General features: G+C 40.0%; 1 protein-coding gene across 10 annotated transcripts in view; it reads right to left on the bottom strand.

The window, feature by feature from the left end:
- TGFBR3 (transforming growth factor beta receptor 3) overlaps nucleotides 1–15,522 on the bottom strand; it is a 222,653-nt gene that overhangs the window by 160,750 nt on the left and 46,381 nt on the right. For 8 of the 10 annotated variants that reach the window (XM_055084470.1, XM_055084464.1, XM_055084467.1 and 5 more), the window contains exon 3: nucleotides 11,719–11,802. The exons of the other annotated variants lie outside the window; for them this stretch is intronic. In XM_055084470.1, coding sequence (XP_054940445.1) covers nucleotides 11,719–11,802 — 84 coding nt within the window. The remainder of the gene's footprint in view (nucleotides 1–11,718; nucleotides 11,803–15,522) is intronic. 10 annotated transcript variants of the gene reach the window in all.

The following is a 15,522-nucleotide window of genomic DNA, read 5'->3' as shown; positions in this document are numbered from 1 at the left end:
CTTTGATCTATATAGAAATTAAAACTCAAAGGAAGCTGAGACAATACATCCACTGAGGGCCATTCTATTGGGAGAGGACCTCCAGGAGCCCGGCTGCATCTAAGCACACAGCCTTTCCTGGTGGTGATTTATTTTTCTCAGCATGATATTAAATCCACAGCTTACAATAGCAGGACATTGCTGTCAGGGCACCAAGGCCTCTCACTGTCGCCACTACCACAACCTCCTGAAGTCATGAATCTCACTTCCAAGCCTGATGACAGGAGCAGAGGCTTCCAGACCACTCTGACCCCCAACCTAGAGGATATCCTCTCTTCCTTTCTCTCCTCATGCTACAACTCCATTATTTCAAAGACATTTTACCTTCTACAGTTTTTCTCCTTAAAGGCTCGTAGAAGGAAATGGACCAGCTTCAGAACAATGGGGAAAGAGACACTGAGTTGGTAATCAGAAGATGAGGTTCAAATTTTGAACCGGCTTCTTAGAAGCCATGTCACATTACACAAGTCACAATCTTTCCAAGTCTTAGTTTCAGAAAATGGTAAATAGTAGCACATTTTTCTTGGGATTATTAAAAGATTTAAATGAGATAATACATAAGAAAGTACCTACCACATATTACGTACTTACTAACCTTTTACCTATAAAACAATGATAATGCTCAATTAATACTTTTCAAAGGGTGTGATCATTCAATAATAAAGGCCAGTAGGAACATTTTGAACCTGTTACAATCTTCTCAGATAGGACTGGTTAGTGCCCAACAACCCTGTAAAGGTGTTACACCATAACTGTAATTACACCTTACCAATTACAATTGGTATAATTGTAAATACACCAACTGTATTACACCATAACTTTACAGCGTTAACCGTAAAGTTATTAGTGTTACACGCATAGGTGTTAACTGCCATAGTATTTACAATAGAGAAATACTAGAAATGGTGTAAACGTTCATGCGGGTACATCTGTACCATGAAATACACTTGTTGCAGTTAAAATAGTCTATTAGTACTGACAAAAATATCTTAATGGCATGTTGTTAAGCTTCTATAAAAATTGTAAAAAAAATATGTAAAGAATGATACCATTTATTAACTTCCTAAAAAAATGTATATGTCTACATGTGTATAGAAAAAAGATTAAACACATAATTCTAACAAAAATAGTTCTTACCTAAGGTGGGGATGGTGCTAGAGTGGGGTCGGGGAGATGAATGGGAACTGTGACTTTGCTCTCTGTCTTTCCACATTATTTAACCCCTTTACCACGCAAATGTATTTTAAGCATTACTTGTATAATGAAGATAAACAACTGTATTTGTATAATTAAAAACTAAGAACATATACCATACTTTATCATACAAATAACTCTGATTAAAGCCAATGCTGGTTGATTACTTTTCTGCTCTTGATGTCTCTATTTTGTGACAGCATCATCAGTGGTTCAAAAAAACCACCACCCAATGTCTAAGCAGCAGAGAACCCTGGTCTACTCCACCTGTGTGACAACAGCCTCTCCTCTACTTGAGGACTTTGGCCCAATTTCCTCTTTCTCTGTGGTCAGTGACCCTGCAGACCTAGGGTCTTGCCTGAGCTCAGAAGGATGCTATATGAAAAGATCTGGCTTTGACTCCTAGCTCTGCTGTGTACCATCTGAGACTTTGCCTGAGTTTTCTCATTTGTAGAATGGGGACATATCTACACTTTGTAGGGCTGTCACAGGGATTATATGACACACGCTAAGTGCTCAACAAATGGCAGCTTTTATCATGATTATTATTAACCAGGTAACTCTATGGGTCTCAAGATCAATTCTCATCTGTTAAACAAGAGCCTGATACCTGATTATTTTGAAAGCTCTAATATTCTGTGAACATGTGCTAAAAAAGAAAAGTGGACAAGTACATGCTAAAAAGTGGAGCCAGGTGGCAGGGACCAAAGAGATCAGACAACCTCCCAGGCAGAGCCTTGGCAATGGTGGGACTTGTGTGACCATTACCGCACAGGGTAAGAGGAAAAAAGGATACAAGAAGCCTTTTTTCTCTAGTCTAGAAGACTTAGAATTTGGAAAGGTAATAGACAGACAGACACATTCATATTCTTCTATTGCCAAATGAAAAATATCCCCTAGTGTCTGCGGTAGACTGGGAATAGCAAAGTATTACAAAATAGAGGATCTTAGTGTGACCTTCCCAAACACAGCCTTCATTTTACAGCCTCTCAGTCTTTAGAACCGAAGTTCAATTCAAATCCCTTTAGAACCAATGTATAATATTACCTCTGTACATCTAAACCTATCTTTTGACGCTTAGCGGAAATTCCACCTCCCTTATTAACCTTCCCGAATTCTCCCCATTAAAAGTCATCTCTCAAAAAAAAGAAGTCATCTCTCTCTTTGAATTCACGTAGACTTTGTTCTTCAACTCTATCAGTTTCTAGTATACATTACAGTTCTTTGCATGCCTGTTTCAACTCCTATACAGGGCTGTAAACTCCCTTATAAGCCAAATAATGTTTAATTCAGTCACCCATTCACAAACATTTACTGAGCACTTAGCTAGATGATAAGTATCCCCCATCTTGGGGATACAGAAATAATAACACATTCTCCATTTTCAAGGAGCTCACAGTCTAATGAGAAAGATGGACAAGTGAACAATTTCAATAACCAAGGTGCAATAGGAGCACAAAGGAGCAGCCTCCCCAATCCATCTCAAGGAAGGGGAAAGTGAAAGGCTCAAAAAAGACTTCCTAGCAGGTGATGTCTCAGTTAATTCTTGGGCTCTTTTTTTTGTTGTTGTTTTCCATGCAGGATCTTAGTTCCCCGACCAGGGATCGAACCTGTGCCCCGTGCAATGGAACCATGGAGTCTTAACGACTGGACCACCAGGGAAGTCCCTCAGTTAATTCTTAAGAATTAGTTGAAGTTACCTAAACAAAAAGGATAGGAAAGGACAAATCTGTATTAAAATCAATATAAGTACATCTACTTGGAGAACTAGGTGGGTTTCTTATAAAGAAACTAGGTAGGTTTCTTATAAAGTTAAGCATACAGTTACCATGCGACCAAGCAATTGCACTCATAGGTATATATCCAAGAAAAATGAGAACATATGTGCACCAAAAAGACATGTTTGCAAATGTCCATAACCACTTTTTTCATAATATTCAAAGGGACCAACACAAATGTCCGTCAACAGGTGAATGAATAAACAAATTGGGGTATATCCATTCAATGGATATGCTCAGCATCAAAAAAGAACAAACGATTGATACACACAATAACCTGGTTGTTAACTCTCAAAAACATTCTGCTGAGCAAAAGGAGCCAGACTCAAAAGGGTACATGAAATTCTGGAACAGGCAAAAGTAATCCATAGTGACAGAATGCAGATCAGTCAGAGCCTGGGACTGGGCATACTGACTACAAAGGGGCATAAGAGAATTGGGATGGTGGGGGACGAGGGATAGGACAATATCTACGTCTTTTATATCTTGATTGCAGTGGTAGTTACAAAGATATACTCGTTATCAAAATTCATCAGACTGTAGCCTTAAAATGTATACCTTTTAATCTATGTAAATATACTTCCATAACACTGATTTTAAATATATATTTATATATTTAAGAATACAAACTCTAAAAAAATAAAATTAAATAAATAAAATCACATTTAAAAGAACACAGACTTGGAGCCAGACTGCTAGCTCTATGACTTAATGGCTGTGTAAGAATTACCCAGTATCATTACTAGTATTAGCATTAGCATTAGTATTCATATTCCAGGCACAAGGAAGAGCACAAGCAAAGGCCTAGAGGTAAGAAACAACACAGTAGTGTGGGGACTACAAAATAATTTAGTGTGTTTGGAATATGAATTAAGAGAAAAATACATGAAAGAGATGAGGCCAGAAAGATGGAAAGGGTCAAAAGTTACTCAATGTCTTTTTACCTAACAGAGAGCTTCTGCCACATCCAATTGCTTATTTTTTTTTTAATCCATGAACACGTAATGAGATACCACTTGACACCCACTGGGATGGTTATAATCAAAAAGCAGATAATAACAAGGGTTGGCAAGGATGTGGAGAAACTGGAACCCTCAAATGTTGCTGCTGGGAATGTAAAACAGCACAACACTTTGGAAAACAGTTCGGCAGTTCCTCAAAAGCTTAAACATAGAGTTACCATATGATCCAGCTATTCCTAAGTATTTATATACCCAAGAGAAATAAAAACATATGTCCACACAACTTGTACATGAATGTCCACAGCAGCATTATTCATAATAGCCAAAAACTAGAAACAACACAAATATCCATCATCTGATAATGGATTAATAAAATGTGGTATATACATACAACAGATTATTTGGCCATAAAAAGGAAAAGGTCTGATGGAAGGTGAGAATGGGGAGTGACTGTTAATGAGTATGGAGTTTCTTTTTGGGGTGATGAAAATGTTCTAAAATTGATTGTGTTGGTGATTGCACAACTCTGTCAACATACTAAAAACCATTAACATGTACACTTTAAATGAATGAATTGTATGGTATGTGAATTACATCTTAATAAAACTGTTATAAAATAAATTAATGAACAACAGGATATCAGTGGTCCACTTATTTCAAGTTTGATAAAACTTAAACACAAAGGAATTCAAAGCATCCCTTTTCAATCAATTTGTTTAAACCCCATGTTAAGTCCCTACAATGTGCCAGATATGCCCACAAATACTGAATAAGACAGAGTGCCTTAGTCTTAAGAAGCTATACTCTAAGAGTGGGGAGACAGGTAGGTCCACAGTGCAGCGCCACATTAGAGGGCCCCATAGAAGGATGTCTAGGGAACTGAGGGAACACAAATAAGGGCCAGGACCTTCTCTCCGTTACTTCTTGACCTCTTATCCCTACGTCAGGGTCCTACTGGATTCACATTTCTTCTATTGTAAGGTACACCCGCATTTACTTTGGTAGGAGACCCCTGTGGCCAGCAATGTGATTGAGTCTCCAGCTGATGAGTCTAAGCCAATCACAGCAACTCCATTACTCTTCACCAGTGACTGTTCCTGGATGGGCGGGGCTAAGTCAATTGCCAGTGAATGCAAAGAGAGGCATTCTTGGAGTTTGGGGAAAAAGGTTTTCACATTCTTAAGAAAGCCAAAGGTAGCATCACACTTCCTTGAACTATAAACAAGCCCACAGCCCTGATACCTACTGCCAGCCATTCCTACAACCACCAGCAGATCCATCTCCAGTTACAATAACGTTATGGCCAGGAAAGTGGAGACAAAACAACCTAAGAACTGAATGAAATTAGTCAAGTTTCCATTTTCTCCTGTCCACCTAAAGTTTAAGAAGCTCCTGACAATGCCATCTGATGTTTTTTCTTCCCTCACTGGTCAGGAAGCACCTACAGAGCAGAGACTAGAGGTTATATCTCTTGTTTCATTTCCTCCCTCAGAGTCTAACACGTAGTCAACCATTGCAAGTCACATATTCTGAAAGAACAGAAAACAGTGAACAGAGGTGTTATTCTGTTCTTGTTACACCCAACCCTAGACGCTTTAAAAAGCAGAATTTAATAGAAAAAAATTTTACCTCAGTAAAAGCCTTCCCTATTAAAACAGACGAACACAGTTCCCTTTATTGACTCAAGCAAGGACCACATTTCACAAAGGGAAGGTTCCTGTCCCTTCCCCTCAACCACTTCCTGTGGTGCCAATGTGGAAAAAGCCCTGGGCTTCTAGGGAAGGTAAACTGCTTGGAATAGGGACCATGCAGGTGCTATGTAAAGTGGCTAATGGCTGATATTTGATGTGAAGCATCATAGCAACAATCACAACAACAGAACCAGTGGGGCATGTATGGACTAGCGATTACAACATGGAAGGGTACAAGTTTCTATTCTCAGCATGTGTCACTGACTTACTGACAAGACAGTTAAACACAAAAAAGGTCCATTATCACTGGTAACTGGGACAGAGTTCCTGGACTAGAAGGAATAAGAAAACTCCAGCAGTAATCCCCAAACCTCCTGTTTCTCAACAGTTTCAATTTCCTTCTCCAAACCTTTGCTAAAACTGCTATTACCAAAGTAAACTAATTTAAGTCAACTTCCACTTCCTTTCCCTGGTGTGAAGGCACCAAAGGATGGGCAGGAAGAGACACACAAGATCCCAACTATCCTCCTCTTCTTAAGGCTTCTTTGTATGCTTGCTGCATGAGATCATTCATTAACCAATAATAAGTTACTCGTTGTGATAACACAGCCCCTGGCACACAGTAGGCATTTGATAAATGTTTACCGACTAACTAGGAAACTAGGAGAACACGTCTGAGTGTTGGAAAAAGAGGAGCAAAGCCTTGACTCTTCCAGGTTCTTTTTAGTCAACCTGTTAACAACAATAATAATACATGTCATCAAAAAGCTGAAAAGAGCTGGTTCTGCAGCTAAGGCCACTGTTACTCACTGTTCACTGAATGAATAAATCTATTCAGTTTCTCTGATCCCCATCCAGAATACAGGTGAGTTATGACCAGTGCAGGCATTGACTCCCAGCTAACTTGTTATTAACCTCACCGGCTAACTGTGACTAGATAATAGAGAAACCTGTTCAGCTTCAGACCGTCCAGAACATCATTTTAGTTCATGGCTTCGTCCAGTCCAGGGTACTGGCTTTTCAGCTCACCCTGAGGTCTGCTTTTCAAAGCCTGACAGCACCACCACAGGACATCCTCTAACAAACCCCTTCCTTATCCTTTCCCTAAGGAACATGAATGTCATGATAGTTACAGAACAAACCTGGAAAAGTTTCCTTCTCCCCCTGATTACAATTACTCAGAGTGAAACACAGGATTTACCTGTACCAATATTCACGCCCATGAAAAACTCTCAAAAATAACCAATCAACCCATCTATTTTAGCTTCACTGACCAGCCAGAGGAAACTCACATTTCACACAAGTATCTCAGCCAAGACAGCTCAGAAACATCAACTCCACAGCCCAGTGTACAAAAGTTCAGCACTGACACGAATGAAAACTAACAGGATACTTGTGGTTATATTTTAACTTAAATCCTCAGTTAAAGGAAAACTGCCACTGACTTGGTTTATCAACAGGAGAGTCCATAAGGAATTACCATCCGCAAACAGCGACAGCCATTCAGTAACTGCACAGGCCTGACTACTGAAGGAGCAAGGGCTTAGCTTTACTCCCTTCCCCGCAGGCAAGGGTCCCTCTCGATGGATCGCCTTCATGAGGGGTAGGAGCTGTTCAAACCCCAGGACATGCGGCCGAAGTTAGGGGTAAAGGCTGCTGGGGCAGAGACGGACCTGAATTCTTCTGGGAAGGAGCTCTGGTTCAAGCCCATGTTCTTCTCACTGCAGTCAAAACCTGTAGCACCCCCTCTGCGGGTCCCTCTCCCCCTTTATCCCCAACTCCTTGACATCTGATCAGATCAAGAAGAGCAGGTACGGGACCTCAAGACCTCAATGCAGCAAACGGGTGTTTCAAAATTTAAAGCTAAAACTGACTTACATGGATGTGGAGGAGTCCCTCTTTCTTTGAACATACATCTTGTTTCTAAGCATCTCTGCTCTGTTGGCAAACCATCAGTGCCAGCCCTCTCAAGCTCCCCAACTCTCCCTCCTCCACCTCGGCCACGGCCCAAGCAGACCCTCACAATGACGAAGCACGGTGTGGGTAGGGAGCTCTGCAATGGCATCAGAAGACCCACGCACTGGCTCTGGCTTTGCCAAACTAGCCACGTGAACTTTAGCCTTGGCTTACATATCTTTAAAATAAGGGTGTGTGGTTTGATGATTTCTACGGGCCCTTCTAGCTCCATATCTATCTGTACTTCAGTGAAGTACCCCAGTGAACATCTAAGTGAGGCCAAAGGACACATGCTGGACGGGTCCAGCCATGGAATTATAAAACCTAAGAATGCTAGAAACACCCAGAACATAGCAGTCCTCTCAAAAGAAGCTCCAGTTTCAGAGTTCTCAAAGACATCCATGGTTCACCATTTCCCAAGGAGAGTTATAACTACTAAGGGTACTTTGGACACTGTGAAAGCAAGGACTCAAAGAGGACAAACTCCAACCTCAGTTGTTCCAGACAAGGGTCCCTTCCAAAGGTGCAGACCCAAAAATAGCTTTACAGTTTACATAAAGGCAGGATCTAAAATAAGCTTTTCGAAAAGTCAGATCCTTGGTACTAAACACTGCTTCCTTCTAAACCCACAGCTAGAGGCCTGGCCAGTGCAATGCGAGGATGAGCTCAGAAAACCGCCCAGACCAGTTCCAGGGTCTTAGCCTCAGTCTTCCTCTAGCATAACCGAGATAAGCTCACTCTGGCATGGTTCTGCTTGGTAAGGGAGGCTAATTAGGCAGTTAAGCCATGGCCCATGTCTCTCCAGGGCAGAACACTTCCCTGGCTACTTTTGTTTGCTTCATCTTTGTTTTGGTTTAGCCCTGGCAATCTGGCAGGCGATGTATTTCCAGGGGGAGCTCTGTCCATGGTGTGGATGCCCCGGGCTTGAGGTCTCATTCATTTTCATAAACAGAGCCCAGTTGCCACAGTGACTGGTGCTATAGGAGCAGCTGCTAAATAAGAGAGGTCACCCAGAGCTTTCTTTGGGTTCTACAGTTTGGGGCTACCTGTTCCTATGCCTCTGTGAACAGAGGGTCAACAGGAGCTGCAGTCACGCCAGCCAGTATTTCAGACAGGAGTCCAGGCCCTGAGACTGCTAAATACAAATGTGATTTTGGGTGAGGCCCAGACCCAGCTGACAGATCTCGGTGTGGAGACACACATAGAGTAAAGGGCATGAAGAATGGCAACTTCCTCCCTGCAGCTCCCACAGTCCCCAGAGCTGTGAAAGGGGGCAGGGCAGACCTCAGGGCAAAGGGAAGGATCTTGGAAAAGTGAATGTGGAGTTGTGAAGTGATGCTTCTGAATCACACGTGCCAATCAGATGCTTTCTCCCTCCCCCACGAGGGTGGGACACCGCTCCCCCCGCCCAACCCTCACAGCAGGACACACACCCTACTTCCCACCTGGCACACACAGGTCAAAAAATTTGTGGACTGGACTCCCAGAAGTCTTTCTAAGTTGGAAACCAACACTATTGTGTTTCCACCTTCCCAAGGCAACTCTGTCCAAAGGCCACAAGATCTGCTTGACGAGTAACACAAGTAGAGCAGGTGTGAGGCACAGCCTGTGTCTAGAAACACGTGTGCCCTTAACCACCTCTCTGGTGGTTGTCCGTTTGCTAAGATCAGTCAATACTTGTCTTTTACTCTGCAAAGTAGAGCTCTGTCCTCGAGGTAGATATTTTCAGATTAAAAACAGATATAAAAAAGAGTCTACTCTTTAAGCAAGGCTTTCTTGGCCTTTACAAAACCAAGTCACCTTGGCTGGGGCCCAAGGAAGCTACAGAATAGAAATGGACATAACCCTCACTTAACATCTTTCAGATCCATTCCCATGTTAACAACATGGAAATAATAAACATTCTTTGGTCCCTGTGCCAGTTCCAGAGGCAAGAGATCATCTAAAACTTAAACAAATGAAGGCTTACCTTTCCCAGAAACACATGCTTCTGTCTTTATCAACCATGAGCCAATTAGACTGCTACAAGGAGAGGAAAATGGAATGAAAGTTCCCTAATTCGTCAGTGTAACTCAAAGGGAAACCTGAAAATTTGGATCAAACATTCTTTGCAAACAGACCCCAAATGTTTTACACATAGAATATTTTTGTGTTATTCCCACCCCTGTAGTTTACTACAGGCCAGAGGAAACCTAAACAGTTAAGAAGTTTGTCCTTAGGCAAACAGTTCAATAATTTAGACTTCAAAGACTCTATATTAACCTCTGTTTACACAAAGTAATGTGTTTCCTTTGCCTGCTGAACATCAAAATACTTCACAATTAATTACCTCTATTTTTTTAAAAAACCTAGATCCTGTTAAATAATGCCAATATATTTTAAGGAAAAAAAAAAGGCATGTTCAAAATCTGCTCCATTCTCTGCATAAACAAAGTGATAATTAAGATACAACATCTATGGAATTTGATTAATGTAGACAATTATTTTTTAAAACTTTTCCCTTCAAAATTTTTCTCTTTCGGGACTTCCCTGGCAGTCCAGTGGTTAGGACTCCACACTTTCACTGCCGAGGGTGCAGGTTCAATCCCTGGCTGGGGAACTAAGATCCCACAGGCTGTGTGACATGGCCAAAAAAAAAATTTCTCCTTGAATCGTCTATTTTTTTTCCATTTTGCCTATGAACGCTGTGACTCTAAGAATGGAATAGAGTCTTTTTCTTATCCCCTTACTTAGAAATTCTACAAAGTTAAAATTCCAAGTAAAGGTATAGCTTAGAAAATTCAAAGTTATTTCATTTTCTAATTAGTCAGTACTTAAACTTCTTTTCCTCAGAGCATTCCTGGCTCATGATTAAGGAAGCACCCTAGGAATTAACTCCACACCCCGCAGAGAAACATGTAAATGGAAGCACAGTGAGTGGCCCTAAGTGCAAAATAACTTTGCAAATACTAAAGTCACCATGGAGACAAATAATCAATACTCCTTTGAATTTGTATAGAGATTTTAAATCTCCAAAGCTCTTTTATCTATTTTCCACTGAATTACCTTCAAAATACCCACCTTTGACAACAATGATATTACTATCTATGGGTTGTTTACAATGTCCCACGCTCTCTTCTAAGCACCTTATATGTGTTTATGTATTTATTCCTTACAACAACCTTGAGATACAGTTCTATTATCTCCATTTTACAGATGAAAAATCTGAGGTAGAATGATGTTAAGTAACTCACTCAAAGTCACAAAAGTTACTGACTTCATAAGTTATAGACTTAGTCAAATAACTAAGCCAAGACCAACATACGGGGGAGGGTGGGACCTGGGCTAGAACGCAGGAACCAGCCTTCTGGTTCCAAAATCAAAGGGTGTTTCTTCCCAGAGAAGATGCCAAATCAAGATATCCCAAGGAATATGCCAATGAGTTTTGACCTAAATATATATCTTCAAGCTACAGAAAACTCAGCAACTAGCACGTTAAAGAGAGATACACCAAAAAAAAAGAGGCTCAGATTTCAACTAATGTCATTTTAATTTTACATATATTTTCTACAACCTCAGATAGTGTTTGTAAATTACCTAAGAAAAATCTTTAAAGCCTTCAGGAAAAAAGAACCATTTAGACATTATATGTTGGAATTTTCACTACATTTTTCTTCTACATTGTAATGTTTTGATGGCTTTTTACCATTCATGTGTCTGGCAAACTTGTTTCATTAGCACTCAGAGTAGAGCTCATATAACATTGCCCAGGCTACAGCCTGAAGCTGCTATCCAGCTGGGCTGATTTAAAAACCCAATTCTCATAGCATGGTATACCTCTGGCTTTGATAATATTAGAAACCTCTATTTTCTTTCTAGAAAATCCTCACATATCAAAACAGAAAAGATACTTTTTTTCTGAACATATTTGAAAGCTGCAAATAATAACAACAGATACTTTTCTCAATCCTATCCTCTGACAGGTTCTCCTTCAGCTCAAGACCCAAAGAATGCGCCATGACATAAAAGCGAACGTGACATTTATTTATTTAAATTGAAAATATATTCACATTTAAGTGTTCAATCTTTGCTTCCATTATTTGAATATTGAGCACCTACTATATTCCAAGTTCTTGTAGCTGCTAGAGATACAGCAGTGAACAAAGTAAGCAGTTTCTCTTCTGCTTTCATGAAGCTTCCATTCTATGTAAAAGAAATAGACAAAAAACTTTTAAATATGGAAGATCAGGTTTTTAAAACACAAAGAAGCTCCACCTCCAGGAAAGGACATGCACAACAATGCATGGGGGTGTTTTGTACAGGGGGTGCCCAGAGATCCAGGCACTGCCTTTCCCCTCTCTGGTTTATAGCCCCACCACAGGCTCAATGATACAAATGTCTATGCCAAATGTGTTCCCAACTAGCTCAGGGCAACTCCATCTACAAATAGGAGCCTTACTTCTTTAACCAACAGGGAGCAAAGTCCATTGAGCCCCTCAACTTTGAATTATACTATCTGGTCACTTCTAGACAGCCCTGAATTATCCAGAATCCATTTGTTTCACAGTCACTATTCAGATGGGTTATTTGTTAGCCAAATTCTATGCAGCTCTACTGCACAAAACTTGTTGCTGAGAGTGGAGGTTACAGCCAGGTGGATTGCACAACACAAGTAAGAATTTCCCAAGAGTCAGAGATTTTTTTTTTTTTTTTTTTTTTTGCGGTACGCGGGCCTCTCACTGTTGTGGCCTCTCCCGTTGCAGAGCACAGGCTCCAGACGCACAGGCTCAGCGGCCATGGCTCACGGGCCCAGCTGCTCCGCGGCGTGTGGGATCTTCCCAGACCGGGGCACGAACCCGTGTCCCCTGCATCGGCAGGCGGACTCTCAACCACTGTGCCACCAGGGAAGCCCAGAGATATTTTAAATTCAAGCAAAGGTTGGGGGCTCAGTCAACAGGATATTAGAAAGGTGATTTATGTATCAAGCTGAGTTGGACCAGGTAATCTCTAAAGATCCTTAAACTACCAGCAACATACCACAAATCTAGAGCTGTAGTGTGCCCTATGAATGTAAAATCTTTCCAGATGTAACTTTTCCTACAACATTACTTGAGGATAATGTCACTAATGAGTTAAAAAATGAGATGTCAGGAAGAAATAAGGAACCAAAAATATACCATGTATTAACTAAGCAATAATTTTAAAAGCACACAAATACTAAAAGCTACAGCCTTCTTATTGGTGCTTAATAAATGCCAGCCAGTGTTTTGAGCACTTGAAGCATATTATCTCATTAAACCTTCAAAACAACCCAGTGAGATGGATACTATTATTAGCTCCATTTTACAGATGAACACTGAAGCAAACAAGGCTACACAGCTGCTTAATGGCAGACCTGGGATTTGCACCCAGGCAGCTGGTTCTCAAGTCTGTGCTGTGAAGCACCGTGCGCTGCTAAATTGTCTTGTTGGGAGCTGCGGAGCATTTTTCTCTTAGACTGAGTGACATCAATATCCTAAAATAGTTAACTACTTAAAGGAACCTTTCAAATTTGATAAGTGAAACTTTTTTGATATAAGATAATCATAAATTTCTGTTCTAGATATAATATATACTAAATTTACCTTATCATAATAAGGTAAATTATTATTATTATTACTACTAAATTGTAGAAGTGCTCAGAAAGTTAGTTCAGGTTCCAAGTCTTATTTCCAAGTAGTAGTTTAAACACTAGAAGAATCTGGCTCAAAATCAGTTACAAAATTTTCCTATGACAGTGTAACAAACACACTCTGCATTAGATATTTATATTTCTGTTAAACATCAGAGATGCCCAAATTGGTGATTATGACAGAGCTGGCCCTCAATTGTGGCAGTTTCCATTACAAAATCACTTTATAGGAATGCAGGATCCTGTTTAAAAACTGATTTAGACTTATTCTTAATATGACAATTTACTATTGGCTTCTCTTTCCCTTTTGTTTCCTCGTCTTAAAAAACTATGTCATCAAGTCTCCTTCCATTTAAACTAAAAAAGGAAAAGTGTTAGTTCCAAAGCTTGGGATTCCTTTTTTTTTTTTTAAATTAATTTATTTATTTTTGGTTGCATTGGGTCCTTGTTGCTGAACACGGTCTCTCTCCAGCTGCAGCAAGAGAAGGCCACTCCCAGCTGCGGTGCGCGGGACTCTCACTGCGGCTGCCTCCCCCGCTGCAGAACACGGGCTCTAGGTGAGCACGCTTCAGGAGTTGTGGCATGCGGGCTCAGCAGCCGAGGCTCATGGGCTCCAGAGCGCAGGCTCAGCAGTTGTGACGCATGGGCCCAGTTGCTCCTCGGCATGTGGGATCCTCCTGGACCAGGGCTCGAACCCATGTCCTCTGCATTGGCAGACGGATTCCTAACCACTGTGCCACCAGGGAAGCCCAGCTTGAGATTATTAATACATTTTACCTGGCATTTTTCTAAGTCTATATTTGTAAATATCAATAATGTCCAAAGAGTCTTAATCATATTTTTTAAAAACCAAAGTACCAAAGTAACTAATTAATTTCATGAAGATGATCAATAAGTATAAAATGGATATACAACTTGAGCCTGCTTCAATATAGATATCAGTGGTATATTAAGAACCCTAAACAAAATAAAAATGATTTATGCAAATACTTATAAATATTCACACAAAATAAGCTTACACATACACGGAGAAAGAATATTATAGCAAAAAAATTCTAGGAAATCATGCACTTCTTAATTTGTGATATACATAAACTGACAAAGATATACAGCAATAACTTAAATCTTTCCTCATTATAGTAAAATTTAGTATAATTGAAACTATAATTTTTTGAAGGTGACTATGAAAAAAATAATTTTACAGGCCCAAAAAGTCAGAACAAGGTCCTCACAAATATTACTGTGTCACATCCTCCACATGAGATCTTCATCTTTAACCTTGTGAATATCTAGAAATTACCTGTGTTGCTACATAATGTCCATGTTGCCAGCATGGCTTCTCGACAGCCACAGTGATTTGGAGTCATAGTTTGGGAGATGAAAGAAACTTGGAGATCCCTAGGTCAATCTCCCCCATCTGACAGGTGAGGGAACTGATTACAGAGATGCTAAGTAAGTGACTTCCCTCAGGGTCATGTCTCCTTTGAATCTTCATTTGGGCCAGAAGACAAGATCCGCTAGGGACTCTCCACCCCTACCCCAAGATAGCTCCTCTTTAGTATTCAGTAAACAGCAATATTGAAACTTTTTGGTCTTAGGATTCATTTATGCTTTACAATTACTGAGAGCTCCAAAGAGACTTTGTTGATATGAGTTCTATCTATCAAGATTTACCAAAACAGAAATTAAAACAGAAATTTTTAAAATATTTATTAATTCATTTAAAACCAATAATAATAAACCCATTGCATGTAAACATAAATAGTATCATTTATGCAAAAACAACTATTTTCCAAAATAAAACATAATTTAGAGCAGAATCAAGAACTACAATCCTACAGCCTGTGGAACAAAAACCACATTCAGAGAAAGACAGACAAGATGAAAAGACAGAGGGCTATGTACCAGATGAAGGAACAAGATAAAACCCAGAAAAACAACTAAATCAAGCGGAGACAGGAAACCTTCCACAAAGAGAATTCAGAATAATGATAGTGAAGATGATCAAGGACCTCAGAAAAAGAATGGAGGCAAACATCGAGAAGATGCAAGAAATGTTTAACAAAGATCTAGAAGAATAAAAGAACAAACAACAGAGATGAACAACACAATAACTGAAATGAAAAATACACTAGAAGGAATCAATAGCAGAATAACTGAGGCAGAAGAACGGATAAGTGACCTGGAAGACAGAATGGTGGAATTCACTGCTGTGGAACAGAATAAAGAAAAAAGAGTGAAAAGAAATGAAG

The sequence above is a fragment of the Physeter macrocephalus genome, chromosome 4 (genome assembly GCF_002837175.3).
Source record: "Physeter macrocephalus isolate SW-GA chromosome 4, ASM283717v5, whole genome shotgun sequence".
NCBI lineage: Eukaryota > Metazoa > Chordata > Mammalia > Artiodactyla > Physeteridae > Physeter > Physeter macrocephalus.
Note: the sequence above shows the minus strand (reverse complement) of the source record. Positions and strands in the feature narration are given on the sequence as shown.